The 20,808-nt window shown below is 45.8% G+C and overlaps 1 protein-coding gene across 1 annotated transcript; it reads right to left on the bottom strand.

The window, feature by feature from the left end:
• Positions 1-1,076: 1,076 nt before the first annotated feature.
• Positions 1,077-20,775, bottom strand: LOC140362174 (chitin synthase chs-2-like). The gene is made up of 22 exons (XM_072448238.1): positions 20,724-20,775; positions 20,281-20,416; positions 19,988-20,176; positions 19,025-19,901; positions 18,761-18,944; positions 18,568-18,663; positions 18,318-18,479; positions 18,057-18,231; positions 14,433-14,534; positions 13,983-14,124; positions 11,233-11,433; positions 7,361-7,476; positions 4,526-4,694; positions 4,191-4,370; positions 3,783-4,061; positions 3,175-3,334; positions 3,047-3,078; positions 2,904-2,968; positions 2,667-2,777; positions 2,187-2,398; positions 2,002-2,095; positions 1,077-1,556 (listed from the first exon to the last, which is right to left on the bottom strand). The coding sequence occupies exons 1-22, from the start codon at positions 20,765-20,767 to the stop codon at positions 1,386-1,388; spliced, it is 3,897 nt and encodes a 1,298-aa protein (XP_072304339.1). The 5' UTR covers positions 20,768-20,775; the 3' UTR covers positions 1,077-1,385.
• Positions 20,776-20,808: the final 33 nt, after the last annotated feature.

The following is a 20,808-nucleotide window of genomic DNA, read 5'->3' as shown; positions in this document are numbered from 1 at the left end:
GGGTGGTGGGCCCACGGGAGGGCGGCCCCACGTCGCTCTTTCGGGCTGTGCCCGGCCGGGCCCCGTGGGGTAAGACCCGGCCACCAGGCGCTCGCCATGGAGCACCCATCCCAGGCCTGGCTCCAGGATGGGGCCCCGGTGACGCCGATCCGGGCGACGTGAACTGCCTTGATTGTGTCGTCGTCATAAGAGGCTTCTGAACCGATCTTTGTCTGACCCGTCACCTAGGACCTGTTTGCCTTGGGAGACCCTACCAGGGGCATGAAGCCCCCGACAACATAGCTCCCGGGATCATTCGGGCACTCAAACCCCTTCACCACGTTAAGGTGTCGGTTCAAGGAGGAGTACATGCAATGGTATTTATTTATTTGTCTATGGGAGTTTTTATTTATTTATAGGAGATCTTCTACTGAAAGTGTTTTTCAGACTTCCTATACGTGATCTGTTCTTCTGTATCTACCTCTGTATCTACCTGCGTTGCACCAATGAAATTTCCCCATGTGGGACAATAAAGGAATATCTTATGTTTATGCATGTAATGATTTATTTTTTGTGGTTCATGTGTGTTTTATGCCCTGATGTGTTGTTGTCAGTGATATTTCGTTAAAGTCCAGTATAACCAGATGTACCTCGGACATTGTTCCTTTTTAAAAAAAAAAATTGGTCTATTCTTTGGAAAAAACAGAAATTATTTTCTGTTTTTAAATCAATAATAGTAATAGTATAAGTATTATAGCACTAGGCTAATAGTGATGAAATCAGACTTGTAAAACATGATGAATAGTAAACTTGTAAAAGAGCTGTGTGCATCACATTGTGACACTTTGTGCTGAAAACTGTTCCAAAGCATAAAATATGTCGGCTTCTTTAGCCATGAACCAACGGTGTTAATTTAACTGGACATTTGGCCTGAATAATTCTTAATATTATAATTATTTATTAATGAACCAATCTACTACATCTTTAGTTATTTGTTTTATTGTCAAAATATCATTACATGGATCACATTCAACAGTAAATACAACTTAGTTTGATCCTTTCATATTTACATTTGTTTAACACTGTATTGAAACAAATAAATTATATTCATAATTAATTGATGCCCTGAGCTGTTCATTTGAAACATTTTACACTTTTATATTTTAAAATACAATCACATAGTGTTTACTTCATCCATTCATTTGTCCCAGTGCTTTTCAGTAAGATTCTTCATTTAATACGTTTACATGAGAGTAAATTAAATATCGAGATTAAAAGAGGTTGATCTGTTGAACAAAGTGCTCCACAAATACATAAAAAGCATTAATATCAACCATTGTAAACATAAATAACATGTAAAACTGTCACACAACTGGATTTGTTAAAGTGCTAGAGTCCGTTCAGTTTTACACGAGCGCGTCTACGTTACTGATCCTGCTCGGATGGAAATACATGTCGTCGTCGCTCTCGTAGAGTTCTGATTCTACCGGCGACGACCTGCTGGCATTTTCGGACATCTGGATGGACCCGGAGCCGTAGTCCGAGCGCGTTGTGCTATTGGACGCGCTGGAGAAGGCCTGAAAACAAAGTCGGGGATTAATAAAGCCAGTGAGAGTGTCACAAAGGCAATGCAGTAGTAATTCAACTATTATGCAAATCATTGTGTGTTCTTTTCATCCATTTAATAACCAGGCCAACCGGTTCCTTAAGTGCTAAACTCCATAAGTGGCACTGGTGAATAAAAACAAGGGCAAAGACTCGCTGTTGACTGTCTTTATCCACCTGACTACAGTTGTCTTTATTGAACTTAATAATATTGCATAAGTCTTATATAGATATTGTGTTTTTGTGTGAGTTTGTATATTTACTCAGAGTCATCACAGCACAAGCTTGTGAGAGATTTGTGCTTCTTTTGCCCTTTTTACTTTATTTATAGGAGAAATACTGTGATACTTTTACTTCTACTTGAGTAACAATGTAGCAGGTTTTCAATATTACAGTTGTAGTTACTTTATACTGTACCTTCTTTTTGTGTGGCAGATATTGCTCCTGAGTTTTGGACACTGGTTTTGGCTCCGTGTTCAAGAAAGCCACGTAATGGATCAGCGTGTTGAGTCTAAAAGACATTAGCACGACACCATCAATTTAACGGTTCCATTTTGTGACGAAAGGTGTTTTAACGAGTCCGATCGTTTCCAGGAGCTGACCTGTGAAACAGCATGGCCACAAACTGTACTAGAACCGAAGCGGCGAAGCCTATGATGAACATGAAGCCGATGGGGTCGATCTTGACCTGGCCCAGGTCCTGCAGCTCCACGCTCAGCTTGGGCACCTCGATGAAGATGGCCACGTCAAATGTCTGCAGCGTGAACGTCGCTGCCAGCCACACGGCGTTCAGGAAGAAGAAGGCAAAGTTCACCTGCAGGAAGAAGGCGTTTCGTCAAGTCACGTGCAATAATAACCTTTTAATGTCAAAATAGCTGTGAATAAAGTGAAGAAACAGGCAAAAACATGTGGTAATGAGGGCAATTTAATTAGATAATTCACTTAAATGAGCACTTTGGGGTGGAAATGTGTTGAGATTAGTTTAAAAGTAGGACAACATCAAAATATGGTTTGTATGTTTTTTTAATTAAGAAAATGCTAACATAAATAGAGCAAAATATGCACATTTGATTTCATCTTACCTTGTTTCTCAGTTCTTTAAGTGATTCTTTGACCATTTCCTGTTTGGCCTTGTCCGCTGGCAAAGGTTCAAGATATTTCAGCTGCAGCTCAATAAAGAACTGCTCCTCTTCCTGTTTGAAAGATTAGTTTAGTCTTGTGTGTAATCGCTATAATTATCAGCAGGGAGAATCTTTAAAGAGCTTTATAAAGGTGTGTCGAGTGAAGCTTCTGTAACAACTATCCACACGCACGCACACCTTTTCAAGAGTGTCTTCTTCCAGCTCCATGTCAGTGGAAAGCTGCTGCATCTCTGTCACCCAGCCTGCAATAAACAACAAAATATATATAAATACATCCAAAACCATCAAATCTAACAACAATGAAACAGCCAAATACTCACATTGATGTAGGGAGTCATAAACCGGCACATCTCTGCAACAAATCACACGACGGCACAAAATGAGTTAAAATAATATAATATAACTGAATTTCCGATATCATGTTTCTTTGTTGTGTGTCGTGGCTCACCGGGGGTCGTCGTACGGGGGGATGTCGTCCACTATGGTGTTCTGGGGCCCGCACTCCTCCTCCTCCTCCTCCTGGGGCCCCTGTGGGACCGCCCGCTTCTCACTGGACTTTTTACAGCAGCATTGAGCCCACGAGACCAAGCACTGGATGGCACTCCTGGCTGTAAACAAATGTAGTTTAGAACCAATTATTATTATTCTTTCTTTCATTTTGTCAGACAAAGTTGGCCACTGTCCAGGGTGTACCCCGCCTAAGGCCCGAAGTCACTGGGATAGGCTCCAGTCACCCGCGACCCCGAAAGGGAACAAGCGGTAGAAAATGGATGGATGGATGGATTTTGTCAGACATAACTAATTGTACTGTAATATCAAAATCCTTAAAAATAGGTATTTTACTTTAACCATATTTGGCTGAGTTTGAATTAAAGGCGGGACATGTCTAGAAAAAGTGTCGCATTTGTTGTTTTGGAAATCTGAAAAATCTAGTGTCATTTTGGATTAAAACTATAAAGAATCAGATGATAAAGAGACAGAAACCTCCAGTTTGATCTCCAAAACAAGGATATGAAGTGACATTTCACATTCACATTATTAGTTTGACGTTTGTACCTTTCTCTTTGGGGGTCTCGGGCGCCGTGGAGTCCGGCTGAGCAGCTTCAGCAGCAGCTTTGGTTTCTCGTGTTCCCCATGAAACATTGTTCAGATTGACCATAGAGTAGATGGTGAGCAGCAGATACGCACTGGGGATGCAGAGAATGTAGAGGAGGCCGTAGAAGACTAGAGGGAACTCCTGGGGGTGCATCAACGCAGTGACAAAGTAAATGGTCGCCATAGTGATGACGAACATGCTGCTGGGAGTGAAAATGGTGTTGTCTTTCACCATTGCACCTAAAAAGAAAACATACTTCCAGAAGAATATAATGCCATCCTTAAAGATGAATATTATGTTTAACTGTAATATCATCATGTGTTAGTGATAAGGGCTCCAAATGTGCCACAATGAATTGAATGACTTACCAACTATTGCCATGGACACCACCAGCATGAGGAAGGCGTACATCATGCTGAGAATGGCTGCAACCGTGATCTGTGTATCTGACTTTAACTTGAAGCAAAGGCCCAGGAAAATGGCAGGTGGGACCACAGACAGGACCAGGGCCAGGCTCGAATTGAAGTCGAACATAAAAGAAATACTTCCTGAAAACAAAACACAAATGGAGTGAATCGAATACAAAAATGCAAATGATCAAAATAAAAAGGTCATTTCTAGATTGAAAATGGGAGACATCCAGGGCTTAATGTAATTCCGATTTTATCCAGCAGATATTTAAAACCACAAAACCAAAACTAACCTGCTGTCATGAGACAGATGGTGGCTGGGGCTAAAATGGCTGAAAACATGCCAAAGAGCTGGTAAAACATGAAGGGTTTGGATATGGATGGATTCCTCTTGGAGATCCCTGTGGTGGATCCCAGGAGATCCGCTACGTTGGCCATGGTAGAAGGACCCCAACGTCGCCGCTGTGAACCAGTGAGTACATAATGATACAGTGTAAGGCTAAAGCTAACAGGCTAAAGCTAACAGGCTAAAGCTAACAGGCTAAAGCTAACAGGCTAAAGCTAACAGTTTAAGTTCATTTGTTATAACATTCTAAACAGCGGCAGGTCAGGTGAGAATGTTATGATAAAATGTGTCCTTAAGCTCACAAAGATGTGCTATAATAGATGTTTTATAATAATATAAAATAGCCTTTGCAAGATATTTTTTACCATAAGATTAGTATTTATTATCTTATCTTGTCTTATCTTAGTAATGCAGTTTTTTGAACCCAATTGAACACATAAAGATATGGTTCAACATTTGAGGATTTTGTTAGCGATTTCTGTAAAAAGAAAAGATACCGTATTTTCCGGAGTATAAGTCGCACCTTTTTTCATAGTTTTGGCCGGGGTGCGACTTATACTTATATATTATACTCTGGAGCTACTTATATGTGATATTGTTTGTTATTTTCACACTTACAACCGCATTTCATACTCCAGTGCGACTTATATACGTTTTTTTCTTCTCTATTATGTATTTTTTGGCTGGTGCGACTTATACTCCAGTGCGACTTATAGTCTGGAAAATACGGTAATTGCCTATAGTTACACAGGCCCCTCCCCCTTGTGTCTTGAATGTAAAACTGTCTCTTTTTTTAAGGATTTTGTGGCCGGTAAGATTAATTTCTCTCATCTCCATTTCACGCTAAGATGAAATGGAGATGAGAGAGTCGGGATTGAAACTATTGAGTTTGTGTCATAGTGTGTGTGTTTGTGTCATAGTGTGTGTGTTTGTGTCATAGTGTGTGTGAGTTTGTGTGTTTGTGTCATAGTGTGTGTGTTTGTGTCATAGTGTGTGTGTTTGTGTCATAGTGTGTGTGTTTGTGTCATAGTGTGTGTGTTTGTGTCATAGTGTGTGTGAGTTTGTGTGTTTGTGTCATAGTGTGTGTGTTTGTGTCATAGTGTGTGTGTTGGTGTCATAGTGTGTGTGTTTGTGTCATAGTGTGTGTGAGTTTGTGTGTTTGTGTCATAGTGTGTGTGTTTGTGTCATAGTGTGTGTGAGTTTGTGTGTTTGTGTCATAGTGTGTGTGTTTGTGTCATAGTGTGTGTGTTTGTGTCATAGTGTGTGTGTTTGTGTCATAGTGTGTGTGTTTGTGTCATAGTGTGTGTGAGTTTGTGTGTTTGTGTCATAGTGTGTGTGTTGGTGTCATAGAGTGTGTGTTTGTGTCATAGTGTGTGTGAGTTTGTGTGTTTGTGTCATAGTGTGTGTGTTTGTGTCATAGTGTGTGTGTTTGTGTCATAGTGTGTGTGTTTGTGTCATAGTGTGTGTGTTTGTGTCATAGTGTGTGTGTTTGTGTCATAGTGTGAGTTTGTGAGTTTGTGTCATAGTGTGTGAGTTTGTGTCATAGTGTGTGAGTTTGTGTGTGTGTTTGTGTCATAGTGTGTGAGTTTGTGTCATAGTGTGTGTGTTTGTGTCATAGTGTGTGTGTTTGTGTCATAGTGTGTGTGTTTGTGTCATAGTGTGTGTGTTTGTGTCATAGTGTGTGTGTTTGTGTCATAGTGTGTGTGAGTTTGTGTGTTTGTGTCATAGTGTGTGTGTTTGTGTCATAGTGTGTGTGTTTGTGTCATAGTGTGTGTGTTTGTGTCATAGTGTGTGTGTTTGTGTCATAGTGTGTGTGTTTGTGTCATAGTGTGTGTGTTTGTGTCATAGTGTGTGTGTTTGTGTCATAGTGTGTGTGTTTGTGTCATAGTGTGTGTGTTTGTGTCATAGTGTGTGTGAGTTTGTGTGTTTGTGTCATAGTGTGTGTGTTTGTGTCATAGTGTGTGTGTTTGTGTCATAGTGTGTGTGTTTGTGTCATAGTGTGTGTGTTTGTGTCATAGTGTGTGTGAGTTTGTGTGTTTGTGTCATAGTGTGTGTGTTTGTGTCATAGTGTGTGTGAGTTTGTGTGTTTGTGTCATAGTGTGTGTGTTTGTGTCATAGTGTGTGTGTTGGTGTCATAGTGTGTGTGTTTGTGTCATAGTGTGTGTGAGTTTGTGTGTTTGTGTCATAGTGTGTGTGTTTGTGTCATAGTGTGTGTGTTTGTGTCATAGTGTGTGTGTTTGTGTCATAGTGTGTGTGAGTTTGTGTGTTTGTGTCATAGTGTGTGTGTTGGTGTCATAGTGTGTGTGTTTGTGTCATAGTGTGTGTGTTTGTGTGTTTGTGTCATAGTGTGTGTGTTTGTGTCATAGTGTGTGTGTTTGTGTCATAGTGTGTGTGTTTGTGTCATAGTGTGAGTTTGTGAGTTTGTGTCATAGTGTGTGAGTTTGTGTCATAGTGTGTGAGTTTGTGTGTGTGTTTGTGTCATAGTGTGTGAGTTTGTGTCATAGTGTGTGTGTTTGTGTCATAGTGTGTGTGTTTGTGTCATAGTGTGAGTTTGTGAGTTTGTGTCATAGTGTGTGTGTTTGTGTCATAGTGTGTGAGTTTGTGTCATAGTGTGTGAGTTTGTGTCATAGTGTGTGAGTTTGTGTGTGTGTTTGTGTCATAGTGTGTGTGTTTGTGTCATAGTGTGAGTTTGTGAGTTTGTGTCATAGTGTGTGAGTTTGTGTCATAGTGTGTGAGTTTGTGTGTGTGTTTGTGTCATAGTGTGTGAGTTTGTGTCACTGACCTGGTTGTAGAGTTCTTTAAAGTCCTCGGGTGCGTTGGTGTACGCGTCTGAAGCTGCATTGTACTCAACTCTCCAGCCCTGTTTCAACAGCAGAGTGCACAGCCAGCGGTCCTCCCCTGTACAGCAGAAAACAAGTAGAATGAATCTATGTAGTGAGGGACATTGCATGCAGAATATGTATTTACATACTATATGCAATGTGTTGTAATTCATCGATCGTCGTTGAAGTAGTTTTGAATAGTTTAGGATCATTCTGTCAGTAAGTCTGCAGGATTTTTGACTTGTGTGTTCCAAGAAAGTATCAGTTTTGCCTGGATGAACTCTCATAATTCTAGATGAACAGCTTCACATCTGCCTGGATGAACTCTCATAATTCTAGATGAACAGCTTCACATCTGCCTGGATGAACTCTCATAATTCTAGATGAACAGCTTCACATCTGCCTGGATGAACTCTCTCTAATCTAGATGAACAGCTCCACAACTGCCTGGATGAACTCTCTCTACTCTAGATGAACAGCTTCACATCTGCCTAGATGAACTCTCTCTACTCTAGATGAACAGCTTCACATCTGCCTAGATGAACTCACTCTACTCTAGATGAACAGCTTCACATCTGCCTGGATGAACTCTCTCTAATCTAGATGAACAGCTTCACATTTGCCGAGATGAACTCACTCTACTCTAGATGAACAGCTTCACATCTGCCTAGATGAACTCTCTCTAATCTAGATGAACAGCTCCACAACTGCCTGGATGAACTCTCTCTACTCTAGATGAACAGCTTCACATCTGCCTAGATGAACTCTCTCTACTCTAGATGAACAGCTTCACATCTGCCTAGATGAACTCACTCTACTCTAGATGAACAGCTTCACATCTGCCTGGATGAACTCTCTCTAATCTAGATGAACAGCTTCACATTTGCCGAGATGAACTCACTCTACTCTAGATGAACAGCTTCACATCTGCCTGGATGAACTCTCTCTAATCTAGATGAACAGCTTCACATCTGCCTGGATGAACTCTCTCTAATCTAGATGAACAGCTTCACATCTGCCTGGATGAACTCTCATAATTCTAGATGAACAGCTTCACATCTGCCTGGATGAACTCTCATAATTCTAGATGAACAGCTTCACATCTGCCTGGATGAACTCTCTCTAATCTAGATGAACAGCTCCACAACTGCCTGGATGAACTCTCTCTACTCTAGATGAACAGCTTCACATCTGCCTAGATGAACTCTCTCTACTCTAGATGAACAGCTTCACATCTGCCTAGATGAACTCACTCTACTCTAGATGAACAGCTTCACATCTGCCTGGATGAACTCTCTCTAATCTAGATGAACAGCTTCACATTTGCCGAGATGAACTCACTCTACTCTAGATGAACAGCTTCACATCTGCCTAGATGAACTCTCTCTAATCTAGATGAACAGCTCCACAACTGCCTGGATGAACTCTCTCTACTCTAGATGAACAGCTTCACATCTGCCTAGATGAACTCTCTCTACTCTAGATGAACAGCTTCACATCTGCCTAGATGAACTCACTCTACTCTAGATGAACAGCTTCACATCTGCCTGGATGAACTCTCTCTAATCTAGATGAACAGCTTCACATTTGCCGAGATGAACTCACTCTACTCTAGATGAACAGCTTCACATCTGCCTGGATGAACTCTCTCTAATCTAGATGAACAGCTTCACATCTGCCTGGATGAACTCTCTCTAATCTAGATGAACAGCTTCACATCTGCCTAGATGAACTCACTCTAATCTAGATGAACAGCTCCACATCTGCCTGGATGAACTCTCTACTCTAGATGAACAGCTTCACATCTGCCTGGATGAACTCTCTCTACTCTAGATGAGCAGCTTCACATCTGCCTGGATGAACTCTCTCTACTCTAGATGAGCAGCTTCACATCTGCCTGGATGAACTCTCTCTAATCTAGATGAACAGCTTCACATATGCCTGGATGAACTCTCCCTACTCTAGATGAACAGCTTCACATCTGCCTGGATGAACTCTCTCTAATCTAGATGAACAGCTTCACATATGCCTGGATGAACTCTCTCTACTCTAGATGAACAGCTTCACATCTGCCTAGATGAACTCTCTCTACTCTAGATGAACAGCTCCACATCTGCCTGGATGAACTCTCTCTACTCTAGATGAACAGCTCCACATCTGCCTGGATGAACTCTCTCTACTCTAGATGAACAGCTCCACATCTGCCTGGATGAACTCTCTCTAATCTAGATGAACAGCTTCACATTTGCCGAGATGAACTCACTCTACTCTAGATGAACAGCTTCACATCTGCCTGGATGAACTCTCTCTAATCTAGATGAACAGCTTCACATCTGCCTGGATGAACTCTCTATAATCTAGATGAACAGCTTCACATCTGCCTAGATGAACTCACTCTAATCTAGATGAACAGCTCCACATCTGCCTGGATGAACTCTCTACTCTAGATGAACAGCTTCACATCTGCCTGGATGAACTCTCTCTACTCTAGATGAGCAGCTTCACATCTGCCTGGATGAACTCTCTCTACTCTAGATGAGCAGCTTCACATCTGCCTGGATGAACTCTCTCTAATCTAGATGAACAGCTTCACATATGCCTGGATGAACTCTCCCTACTCTAGATGAACAGCTTCACATCTGCCTGGATGAACTCTCTCTAATCTAGATGAACAGCTCCACATCTGCCTGGATGAACTCTCTCTACTCTAGATGAACAGCTTCACATCTGCCTGGATGAACTCTCTCTACTCTAGATGAACAGCTTCACATCTGCCTGATGAACTCTCTCTACTCTAGATGAACAGCTCCACATCTGCCTGGATGAACTCTCTCTAATCTAGATGAACAGCTTCACATCTGCCTAGATGAACTCTCTCTACTCTAGATGAACAGCTTCACATCTGCCTAGATGAACTCACTCTACTCTAGATGAACAGCTTCACATCTGCCTGGATGAACTCTCTCTAATCTAGATGAACAGCTTCACATTTGCCGAGATGAACTCACTCTACTCTAGATGAACAGCTTCACATCTGCCTGGATGAACTCTCTCTAATCTAGATGAACAGCTTCACATCTGCCTGGATGAACTCTCTCTAATCTAGATGAACAGCTTCACATCTGCCTAGATGAACTCACTCTAATCTAGATGAACAGCTCCACATCTGCCTGGATGAACTCTCTACTCTAGATGAACAGCTTCACATCTGCCTGGATGAACTCTCTCTACTCTAGATGAGCAGCTTCACATCTGCCTGGATGAACTCTCTCTACTCTAGATGAGCAGCTTCACATCTGCCTGGATGAACTCTCTCTAATCTAGATGAACAGCTTCACATATGCCTGGATGAACTCTCCCTACTCTAGATGAACAGCTTCACATCTGCCTGGATGAACTCTCTCTAATCTAGATGAACAGCTCCACATCTGCCTGGATGAACTCTCTCTACTCTAGATGAACAGCTCCACATCTGCCTGGATGAACTCTCTCTACTCTAGATGAACAGCTCCACATCTGCCTGGATGAACTCTCTCTACTCTAGATGAACAGCTTCACATCTGCCTGATGTCCTCTCTCTACTCTAGATGAACAGCTTCACATCTGCCTGGATGAACTCTCTCTACTCTAGATGAACAGCTTCACATCTACCTGATGAACTCTCTCTACTCTAGATGAACAGCTCCACATCTGCCTGGATGAACTCTCTCTAATCTAGATGAACAGCTTCACATCTGCCTGGATGAACTCTCTCTACTCTTGTAGCTAAAGTCCTACTGCTGAGTTTCCTTAGCGTTTAAGTAAACGGTCATGATCTAAGCAGCGCTCTCACCTTGGTCGTACTGGACGTACTGGCTGGCCTCGATGGACTTGCTGGAGTACCTCTTCATCACGTTGTTGTCCATGAGCGCTTCAGCCCTGAACAGACTGAAGCATCCCGGGCTGCACAGCACGCAGCCAATCACGTGCTCGGCCGTCTTCTGCAGCCAGTGGCTGATAGCATACTCGAACTTCTGAAACCACACTACCGGGCCTGAAAAAAACAGACAAATATGTATAAAGTTGGTGTATACAAAATACGTTCTGCTGTTTTTATTATGTGGAGTTCGTAAATATATCAAACCATATTTAACATATTTGAATGTTGCATGAAACTAAAGTTCCTAAGTGCATATGGTCCTAAGTGTGTGTCCTAAGTGTGTGTCCTGAGTGTGTGTCCTGAGTGTGTGTCCTAAGTGTGTGTCCTGAGTGTGTGTCCTAAGTGTGTGTCCTAAGTGTGTGTCCTGAGTGTGTGTCCTGAGTGTGTGTCCTAAGTGTGTGTCCTGAGTGTGTGTCCTAAGTGTGTGTCCTGAGTGTGTGTCCTAAGTGTGTGTCCTGAGTGTGTGTCCTAAGTGTGTGTCCTGAGTGTGTGTCCTGAGTGTGTGTCCTAAGTGTGTGTCCTGAGTGTGTGTCCTAAGTGTGTGTCCTGAGTGTGTGTCCTAAGTGTGTGTCCTGAGTGTGTGTCCTGAGTGTGTGTCCTAAGTGTGTGTCCTGAGTGTGTGTCCTAAGTGTGTGTCCTGAGTGTGTGTCCTGAGTGTGTGTCCTGAGTGTGTGTCCTAAGTGTGTGTCCTGAGTGTGTGTCCTAAGTGTGTGTCCTAAGTGTGTGTCCTAAGTGTGTGTCCTGAGTGTGTGTCCTGAGTGTGTGTCCTGAGTGTGTGTCCTAAGTGTGTGTCCTGAGTGTGTGTCCTGAGTGTGTGTCCTGAGTGTGTGTCCTGAGTGTGTGTCCTAAGTGTGTGTCCTGAGTGTGTGTCCTGAGTGTGTGTCCTGAGTGTGTGTCCTGAGTGTGTGTCCTAAGTGTGTGTCCTAAGTGTGTGTCCTAAGTGTGTGTCCTGAGTGTGTGTCCTAAGTGTGTGTCCTGAGTGTGTGTCCTAAGTGTGTGTCCTGAGTGTGTGTCCTAAGTGTGTGTCCTACGTGTGTGTCCTAAGTGTGTGTCCTACGTGTGTGTCCTAAGTGTGTGTCCTAAGTGTGTGTCCTGAGTGTGTGTCCTAAGTGTGTGTCCTGAGTGTGTGTCCTAAGTGTGTGTCCTAAGTGTGTGTCTTGAGTGTGTGTCCTAAGTGTGTGTCCTAAGTGTGTGTCCTGAGTGTGTGTCCTGAGTGTGTGTCCTGAGTGTGTGTCCTAAGTGTGTGTCCTGAGTGTGTGTCCTAAGTGTGTGTCCTGAGTGTGTGTCCTAAGTGTGTGTCCTGAGTGTGTGTCCTAAGTGTGTGTCCTAAGTGTGTGTCTTGAGTGTGTGTCCTAAGTGTGTGTCCTAAGTGTGTGTCCTGAGTGTGTGTCCTAAGTGTGTGTCCTGAGTGTGTGTCCTGAGTGTGTGTCCTAAGTGTGTGTCCTGAGTGTGTGTCCTAAGTGTGTGTCCTGAGTGTGTGTCCTAAGTGTGTGTCCTGAGTGTGTGTCCTGAGTGTGTGTCCTAAGTGTGTGTCCTGAGTGTGTGTCCTAAGTGTGTGTCCTGAGTGTGTGTCCTAAGTGTGTGTCCTGAGTGTGTGTCCTGAGTGTGTGTCCTAAGTGTGTGTCCTGAGTGTGTGTCCTAAGTGTGTGTCCTGAGTGTGTGTCCTGAGTGTGTGTCCTGAGTGTGTGTCCTAAGTGTGTGTCCTGAGTGTGTGTCCTAAGTGTGTGTCCTAAGTGTGTGTCCTGAGTGTGTGTCCTGAGTGTGTGTCCTGAGTGTGTGTCCTAAGTGTGTGTCCTGAGTGTGTGTCCTAAGTGTGTGTCCTGAGTGTGTGTCCTGAGTCTGTGTCCTAAGTGTGTGTCCTAAGTGTGTGTCCTGAGTGTGTGTCCTAAGTGTGTGTCCTAAGTGTGTGTCCTGAGTGTGTGTCCTAAGTGTGTGTCCTGAGTGTGTGTCCTAAGTGTGTGTCCTGAGTGTGTGTCCTGAGTGTGTGTCCTAAGTGTGTGTCCTGAGTGTGTGTCCTGAGTGTGTGTCCTGAGTGTGTGTCCTGAGTGTGTGTCCTGAGTGTGTGTCCTGAGTGTGTGTCCTAAGTGTGTGTCCTAAGTGTGTGTCCTACGTGTGTGTCCTAAGTGTGTGTCCTGAGTGTGTGTCCTAAGTGTGTGTCCTAAGTGTGTGTCTTGAGTGTGTGTCCTAAGTGTGTGTCCTGAGTGTGTGTCCTGAGTGTGTGTCCTGAGTGTGTGTCCTAAGTGTGTGTGTCCTGAGTGTGTGTCCTAAGTGTGTGTCCTAAGTGTGTGTCTTGAGTGTGTGTCCTAAGTGTGTGTCCTAAGTGTGTGTCCTGAGTGTGTGTCCTGAGTGTGTGTCCTAAGTGTGTGTGTCCTGAGTGTGTGTCCTAAGTGTGTGTCCTAAGTGTGTGTCTTGAGTGTGTGTCCTAAGTGTGTGGTTTAGACATGATAGGCTTTGTTAAGCGATAGATGATTCTACCTACATGTTGTAAATGAATTATTCATTTGAAACATCACAAGTCAAAACTGTATTAAACTGAACCATATATGGTTAATAACTGACAAAGTTCAAATGGTTGCTAACACTCTCCAAAGGGGGGGATTCAGGAAACGATTCTCTGTATTATTTATCTTCTTTATTTACCGTCCCACAACATGAGCACTGACCTGACCCGGTGGGGTGAATCCTGCCACACGCTGCCCCCACTCGAGGGTACATTTTGAGCCGGTCCACAAGGAGAAGCACTGCAGTGGGCTGGAAGTCTGTGTCACCGTCTAAAGCCAGGAGGTACGTGTTGCGCTTCTCTTTCTGTTCAAACAAGGAAGCACACTATTGAGCTTCATGGTGGGAGCTACGGGACATTGTTTAACTCATGTATGACCTGGACTCTGACTCTTTAGAACAATTGCAAATAGAGGAAAGTGTGTGGAGAAGTAGGATTGAGCACTGAAGCCTCTAAAGCTTTTAGGTTCACCTGCATGAATCACTCAAAATTCAACTCTGAGTAAGTAAATGACAAGGGAACACTGCTTAAAGAGGATTTTACATAATATGTCTGTAGATTTTAATCATAACATATAATTCAGACGTACAGTATCAGTCCTGGTGTAGTTTACCTGGAGATTCTGCTTTAAAAAAGCCTCATCTTCTCCCTTCTTCCAACGGGAGTAATATTTGGTCATGAGCTTGAATCCCAGAAGGTAGTAAAGGTACATCACCTTCAAATAAAGTACAGGATAAGACACTATGCTTTACACACAATAATTATGTTAAGTACATGTAATTAATCATGGAAATAGAATGGAAATAGAACACTAATGTCTACTTTATGTAATTGATTAAAGCCTAAACCCAACCCAGTCTGAGGAATCACAGAAAACCAGGAAACAAGCTGTGAACATCCATCCATCCATCCATCTTCTGCCGCTTTATCCGGGGCCGGGTCGCGGGGGCAGCAGTCTGAGCAGGGACTCCCAGACTTCCTTCTCCCCAGACACTTCCTCTAACTCCTCCGGGGGGATCCCGAGGCGTTCCCAGGCCAGCCGAGAGACATAGTCTCTCCAGCGTGTCCTGGGTCTTCCCCGGGGCCTCTTCCCGGTGGGACATGCCTGAAACACCTCCCGAGGGAGGCGCCCAGGAGGCATCCGGAACAGATGCCCGAGCCACCTCAGCTGGCTCCTCTCAACGTGGAGGAGCAGCGGCTCTACTCCGAGCTCCCCCCGTGTGGCCGAGCTCCTCACCTTATCTCTAAGGGAGCGCCCAGCCACACGGCGGAGGAAACTCATTTCGACCGCTTGTATCCGCGATCTTGTTCTTTCGGTCACTACCCAAAGCTCATGACCATAGGTGAGGGTAGGAACGTAGACCGACCGGTAAATAGAGAGCTTTGCCTTTCGGCTCAGCTCCCTCTTTACCACAACGGTCCGATGCAGCGACTGCATCACTGCAGCCGCTGCACCGATCCGCCTGTCGATCTCACGCTCCATCCTTCCCTCACTCGTGAACAAGACCCCGAGATACTTGAACTCCTCCACTTGGGGCAAGGACACCCCACCCACCTGGAGAGGGCAAGCCACCTTTTTCCGGTCGAGAACCATGGCCTCGGATTTGGAGGTGCTGATTCTCATCCCAGCCGCTTCACACTCGGCTGCAAACCGTCCCAGTGCATGTTGCAGGTCCGGGTTTGATGGAGCCATCAGGACAACATCGTCTGCAAACAGCAGAGATGAGATCCTGTGGTCCCCAAACCGGACCCCCTCCAACCCCTGACTGCGCCTAGAAATTCTGTCCATAAAAATTATGAACAGAACCGGTGACACAGGGCAGCCCTGGCGGAGTCCAACATGCACTGGGAACAGGTCTGACTTACTGCCGGCAATGCGAACACAGCTCCTGCTCCGGTCATACAGGGACCGGACAGCCCTGAGCAAAGGGCCCCGGACCCCGTACTCCCGGAGCACCCCCCAAAGGACACCCCGAGGGACACGGTCGAAAGCCTTCTCCAGATCCACAAAGCACATGTGGACTGGTTGGGCAAACTCCCATGAACCCTCGAGCACCCGATGGAGGGTATAGAGCTGGTCCAGTGTTCCACGACCGGGACGAAAACCACTCTGCTCCTCCTGAATCCGAGGTTCGACTATCGGTCGGATTCTCCTCTCCAGTACCTTGGAATAGACCTTACCCGGGAGGCTGAGGAGTGTGATCCCTCTGTAGTTGGAACACACCCTCCGGTCCCCCTTCTTAAATAGAGGGACCACCACCCCGGTCTGCCAGTCCAGAGGCACGGTCCCCGAACGCCACGCGATGTTGCAGAGACGTGTCAACCAAGACAGTCCTACAACATCCAGATACTTTAGGTACTCAGGGCGGATCTCATCCACCCCCGGAGCCCTGCCACCGAGGAGTTTGCGAACAACCTCAGTGACTTCAGCTTGGGTGATGGATGAGCCAGCCTCCGAGTCCCCGGTCTCTACTTCCTCTTCGGAAGACGTGACTGAGGGATTAAGGAGATCCTCAAAGTATTCCTTCCACCGTCCGACGACATCCCCAGTCGAGGTCAGCAGGCCTCCACCCGCACCGTAAACGGTGTTTGTGAGACACTGCTTCCCCTTCCTGAGGCGCCGGACGGTTTGCCAGAATTTCTTTGGTGCCGACCGATAGTCCTCCTCCATGGCCTCCCCGAACTCCTCCCAGGCCCGGGTTTTTGCCTCTGCGACAGCACGAGCCGCGGCTCGCTTGGCCTGCCGATACCCGTCGATGACCTCCGGAGACCTACAAGCCAGAGTGGCCTGATAGGCCTCCTTCTTCAGTCTGACGGCATCCCTTACTTCCGGTGTCCACCACCGGGTTCGGGGGTTGCCGCCACGACAGGCACCGGAGACCTTGCGACCACAGCTCCGAGCAGCCGCATCAACAATGGAGGCGGAGAACATGGTCCACTCGGACTCAATGTCCCCAGCCTCCCCCGGGACATGGGAGAAGCTCTCCCGGAGGTGCGAGTTGAATACCCTACTGACAGAGGGCTCCACTAGACGTTCCCAACAGACCCTCACAATGCGCTTGGGTCTGCCAAGTCTGTCCGGCTTCCTCCTCCGCCAGCGGATCCAACTCACCACCAGGTGGTGATCGGTTGACAACTCTGCCCCTCTCTTCACCCGAGTGTCCAAGACACGCGGCCGGAGGTCTGATGACACGACAACAAAGTCGATCATTGACCTCCGGCCTAGGGTGTCCTGGTGCCACGTGCACTGATGGACACCCTTGTGCTTGAACATGGTGTTCGTTATGGACAATCCGTGGCTAGCACAGAAGTCCAATAACTGAACACCGCTCGGGTTCAGATCGGGGAAGCCGTTCTTCCCGATCACCCCTCTCCAGGTGTCACTGTCATTGCCCACGTGGGCGTTGAAGTCCCCCAGTAGAACAACGGAGTCCCCGGTCGGTGCACTGTCCAGTACCCCTCCCAAGGACTCCAAGAAGGCCGGGTACTCTGCACTGCTGTTCGGCCCGTAGGCCGGCACAACAGTGAGAGACCTGTCCCCCACCCGAAGGCGGAGGGACGCGACCCTCTCGTTCACCGGGGTAAACTCCAACACGTGGCGGCTGAGCTGAGGGGCTATCAGCAAGCCCACACCAGCCCGCCGCCTCTCCCCGCGGGCAACACCAGAGAAGTGGAGCGTCCAGCCCCTCTCGAGGAGATGGGTTCCAGAGCCCAAACTGTGCGTGGAGGTGAGGCCGACTATATCTAGTCGGTATCGCTCAACCTCCCGCACAAGCTCAGGCTCTTTCCCCCCCAGCGAGGTGACATTCCATGTCCCCAGAGTTAGTCTCTGTGTCTGGAGATCTGGTCGCCGAGGCCCCTGCCATCGACTGCCGCCCAGATCTCTCTGCACCGGCCCCTTATGGATCCTCCTGCGGGTGGTGGGCCCACGGGAGGGCGGCCCCACGTCGCTCTTTCGGGCTGTGCCCGGCCGGGCCCCGTGGGGTAAGACCCGGCCACCAGGCGCTCGCCATGGAGCACCCATCCCAGGCCTGGCTCCAGGATGGGGCCCCGGTGACGCCGATCCGGGCGACGTGAACTGCCTTGATTGTGTCGTCGTCATAAGAGGCTTCTGTTAATAATGCTGTTTCCATTCTATTATGACCGAGCTGGACAGGAGATGTTACTGTAAGTTCTAAACTGAATATAAAATAAATACATATATATTAGAAATGTGGGAAGATGTGATTAGTTTTACCTGTGACCACCTCTTTTTGTGGCGGATGCAGTCTTTGTCCTTGAAATGAATCACTATGTTATTCCCGTGAGGCATTTTAACAACAATACGACCTCCATACGGCGTTTTGACGATCTTCTGTTTTGGAAGCTGCTGTTTCTTTATGAAAATTTTCTCATCTATGTTTGTGAAAATACTTTAAACCATAAACAAACAAAAAAACATATTAAATACACATTAAAAATGTGTGCAATATAAATTAATAAAACGCAGTTCTCTTACCCATAAACCTCAGCAATGATTTGTACAAGATTCTTGCCGTATTCATTTAGGTGACGCCCTCGACTTCCCTTTATGTCCAAAAATGCGTCGTCAAAGTAGATATGTGCCTCAAAGCTGAAGTCAGTAAACTTTGCCTGGTCTCGTGGTCTGTATTTATCCAATCTGAAAAGTGAAGAAATGTGTATTTACTCTGTGTTAATTATTGTATAATTATAATAAGTACAAGCATGCAAACATCCAAAGCACTGACCTGAAGATGGAGATTATCATATTCATCATCTCCTCATAGGTTTCATGCCACATCGTTGCACACAGATAAATCATGGCAGGATCAAAGGCTCTGGCGCTTATGGAGAACATGTATAACTATCAGTATTGATTTATTCAACTCACAAAATCAGATCCCAGACTCCTAGACCTCATTGAACTTGAAAATCACTTACCTCTTGAGCGTTCCTGAGGACTTGACCTCAAAGCGTGTGTTGAGCAGCAGAGACTGCTCTATGAAGCCCCCCTCGTAGAACCTGCGCACAAACAGGTCCTGAGTCCTCTGGATGCGGTGCAGACTGAGGTGCCACAGGTGGAAGGTACACAGCACAAAGCCGAGCCACCACGACACTGCCGCGCCTGAGGAAGACGAGATGTTCAGTGACTTTCCCTCAGAGACAGAACCGTGCATCTGGAGCTTTGTTAAGAGCTGTTTGTACCTGTGAGAAAGCCAATGTCGCTAATCTTAGACATGTCCAGGAAGCACAATGTCTGGGTGACGTCATAGACCAGCTCAGAGAACACGCTGGAGTTCAGGGAGGCGTCTCGTGCCTCCACCACCACATTGCAGTAGTGAGAGAAGTTGGTGCTAGTGCCGTTCAGGCTGAGCCTGTAGTCCTGATAATAAACGATCACAGGGATCACCAGCACAGCCACGACAGACAGAGAGGCCAGGTACAGAGGCAGGACGAAGCAGCGCCGCATGGCGTGCATTTTACAGGCCGCCAAAGAGAACCAGTGGCACAGGGCCGAGGACACCAGCTGCACCCCCACCGTGATGGCTATGACCTGGGTCTGTGGCCCCGGGATGGACCTGACCACGTCCCAGTCCATCTGGGATAGAGGGACGTAGGCTCCCAGAACTGAGGCGGTCACAGCGATCCGGAGCAGGCTGGACAACATGTTGAGAATGTTCTGGCATTTCCTCATGTCATGATACAGTCCTTCGACCACTATGGAGCTGCTGTTCTCACTAATCAGTCCAAAGTAGTTTTCCCACCAGTTAAATGACACCAGCAACGAGGAGCCCACTGCCAGCCCCACCCAGACGGCCATCTTTAAGTCCTTGGGGTCCTTCATGATGTAGAGAGCCAGAAAGAGGCCATAGCCCAGCAGGATGAAGAGAAGGGCAATGATGGAGGGAACCAGGAAGCGGTTTCTCTCTTTAGCCGTGCACTGAGCAACCATCTGCAGCAGCGCCGACAGAAAGGCCGCTCCATTCAAGATGGTCACATTGGTCACAATGTCCAGATGTGGCATGGCCACTATAGTGAGGATCGCTGCTCCTGCAGAGGCCACAAACTCCAAAAATAACACCTGGAATATGACAATAAATATCAATGTCTTGATGAATTTCACAACTCCAGTAGTGTTCATAAATATAAATAATGATAAATATTCACCAGAGCAGTTGTGGTTAAACGGGGGAACTTGGAGGTTTTGTAGCAGGCCTTCCAGGCGCTCTTGATGAAGAGGAGGACACTGGAGGTGACGAGGGCACAGCCGATGCACAGCAGAGACACTGGCTTCTGCTTCTCAGAGATCACCTGTGTGCCCTCACTCGACAGGGTGATTAGGAGCAGGAAGGAGGTCTGAGGTGGGGTGAATGAAACGTTAATTATTGAATAAAATTAAACACATAAAAGAAGAAGAATCTGCTTGAAAGTTTCAAATAAGTACTATAAATTTGCCAAACCTTGCTGCATAGGGCTAATCCAAACACGATGAAGGCGACTGCACAGAGCGTGACAAAGCGCAGCAGTTTGATCAGTTTCCATGGTGTGTTTTCATCTTCGATGATGGGCATCTCTCGGGCTGTATCCCACGGCCTCCTGTTCCACACAAAAATCCACAGTGAATAAAGCTTTGTAATAACTATGTATTAGTAACATGAGAAAGTGATGCATGTTAACAATTCCACACTTGTACAATCCTGTTTAGTAAAGTAAAATATACAGTAAAGTATATGTAAATGTGGTATATGGCCTTTATATACATTACTGTAATGTATGTAATGAAACACACAGCAACAATTTAAAAAATCTATAGAAATAATTATAATTTAGAAAAAAGCAAGAAAGAATAAAACATTTAAACAATCAAATGAACACAAATCTTAAAGTATTAAAAGGAAGTTACTTGGGGAATTCTCTGCTATCCAAGTTGTCCATGTCCTCGTCCATGGTGCTTTTAGCTGATGTCGAATGGATGGATCAGGGTTGCA

The sequence above is a fragment of the Eucyclogobius newberryi genome, unplaced genomic scaffold, assembly GCF_026437365.1.
Source record: "Eucyclogobius newberryi isolate DKJ021-1_F unplaced genomic scaffold, fEucNew1.0.hap1 SCAF_16, whole genome shotgun sequence".
In the NCBI taxonomy this organism is placed as follows: domain Eukaryota; kingdom Metazoa; phylum Chordata; class Actinopteri; order Gobiiformes; family Gobiidae; genus Eucyclogobius; species Eucyclogobius newberryi.
This window is presented reverse-complemented; position numbering and strand designations above follow the sequence as displayed.

What these genes read in the sequence shown, in the direction of transcription:
- LOC140362174 (XM_072448238.1), bottom strand. Translation starts at nt 20,767, where the DNA reads ATGGACGAGGACATGGACAACTTGGATAGCAGAGAATTCCCCAA. An exon ending in CGAGACCCCCAAAGAGAAAG is followed by an intron (nt 3,335 to 3,782) that starts GTACAAACGTCA and finishes ATTTGTTTACAG; the next exon opens with CCAGGAGTGCCATCCAGTGC. An exon ending in GTGGCCATGCTGTTTCACAG is followed by an intron (nt 2,096 to 2,186) that starts GTCAGCTCCTGG and finishes AATGTCTTTTAG; the next exon opens with ACTCAACACGCTGATCCATT.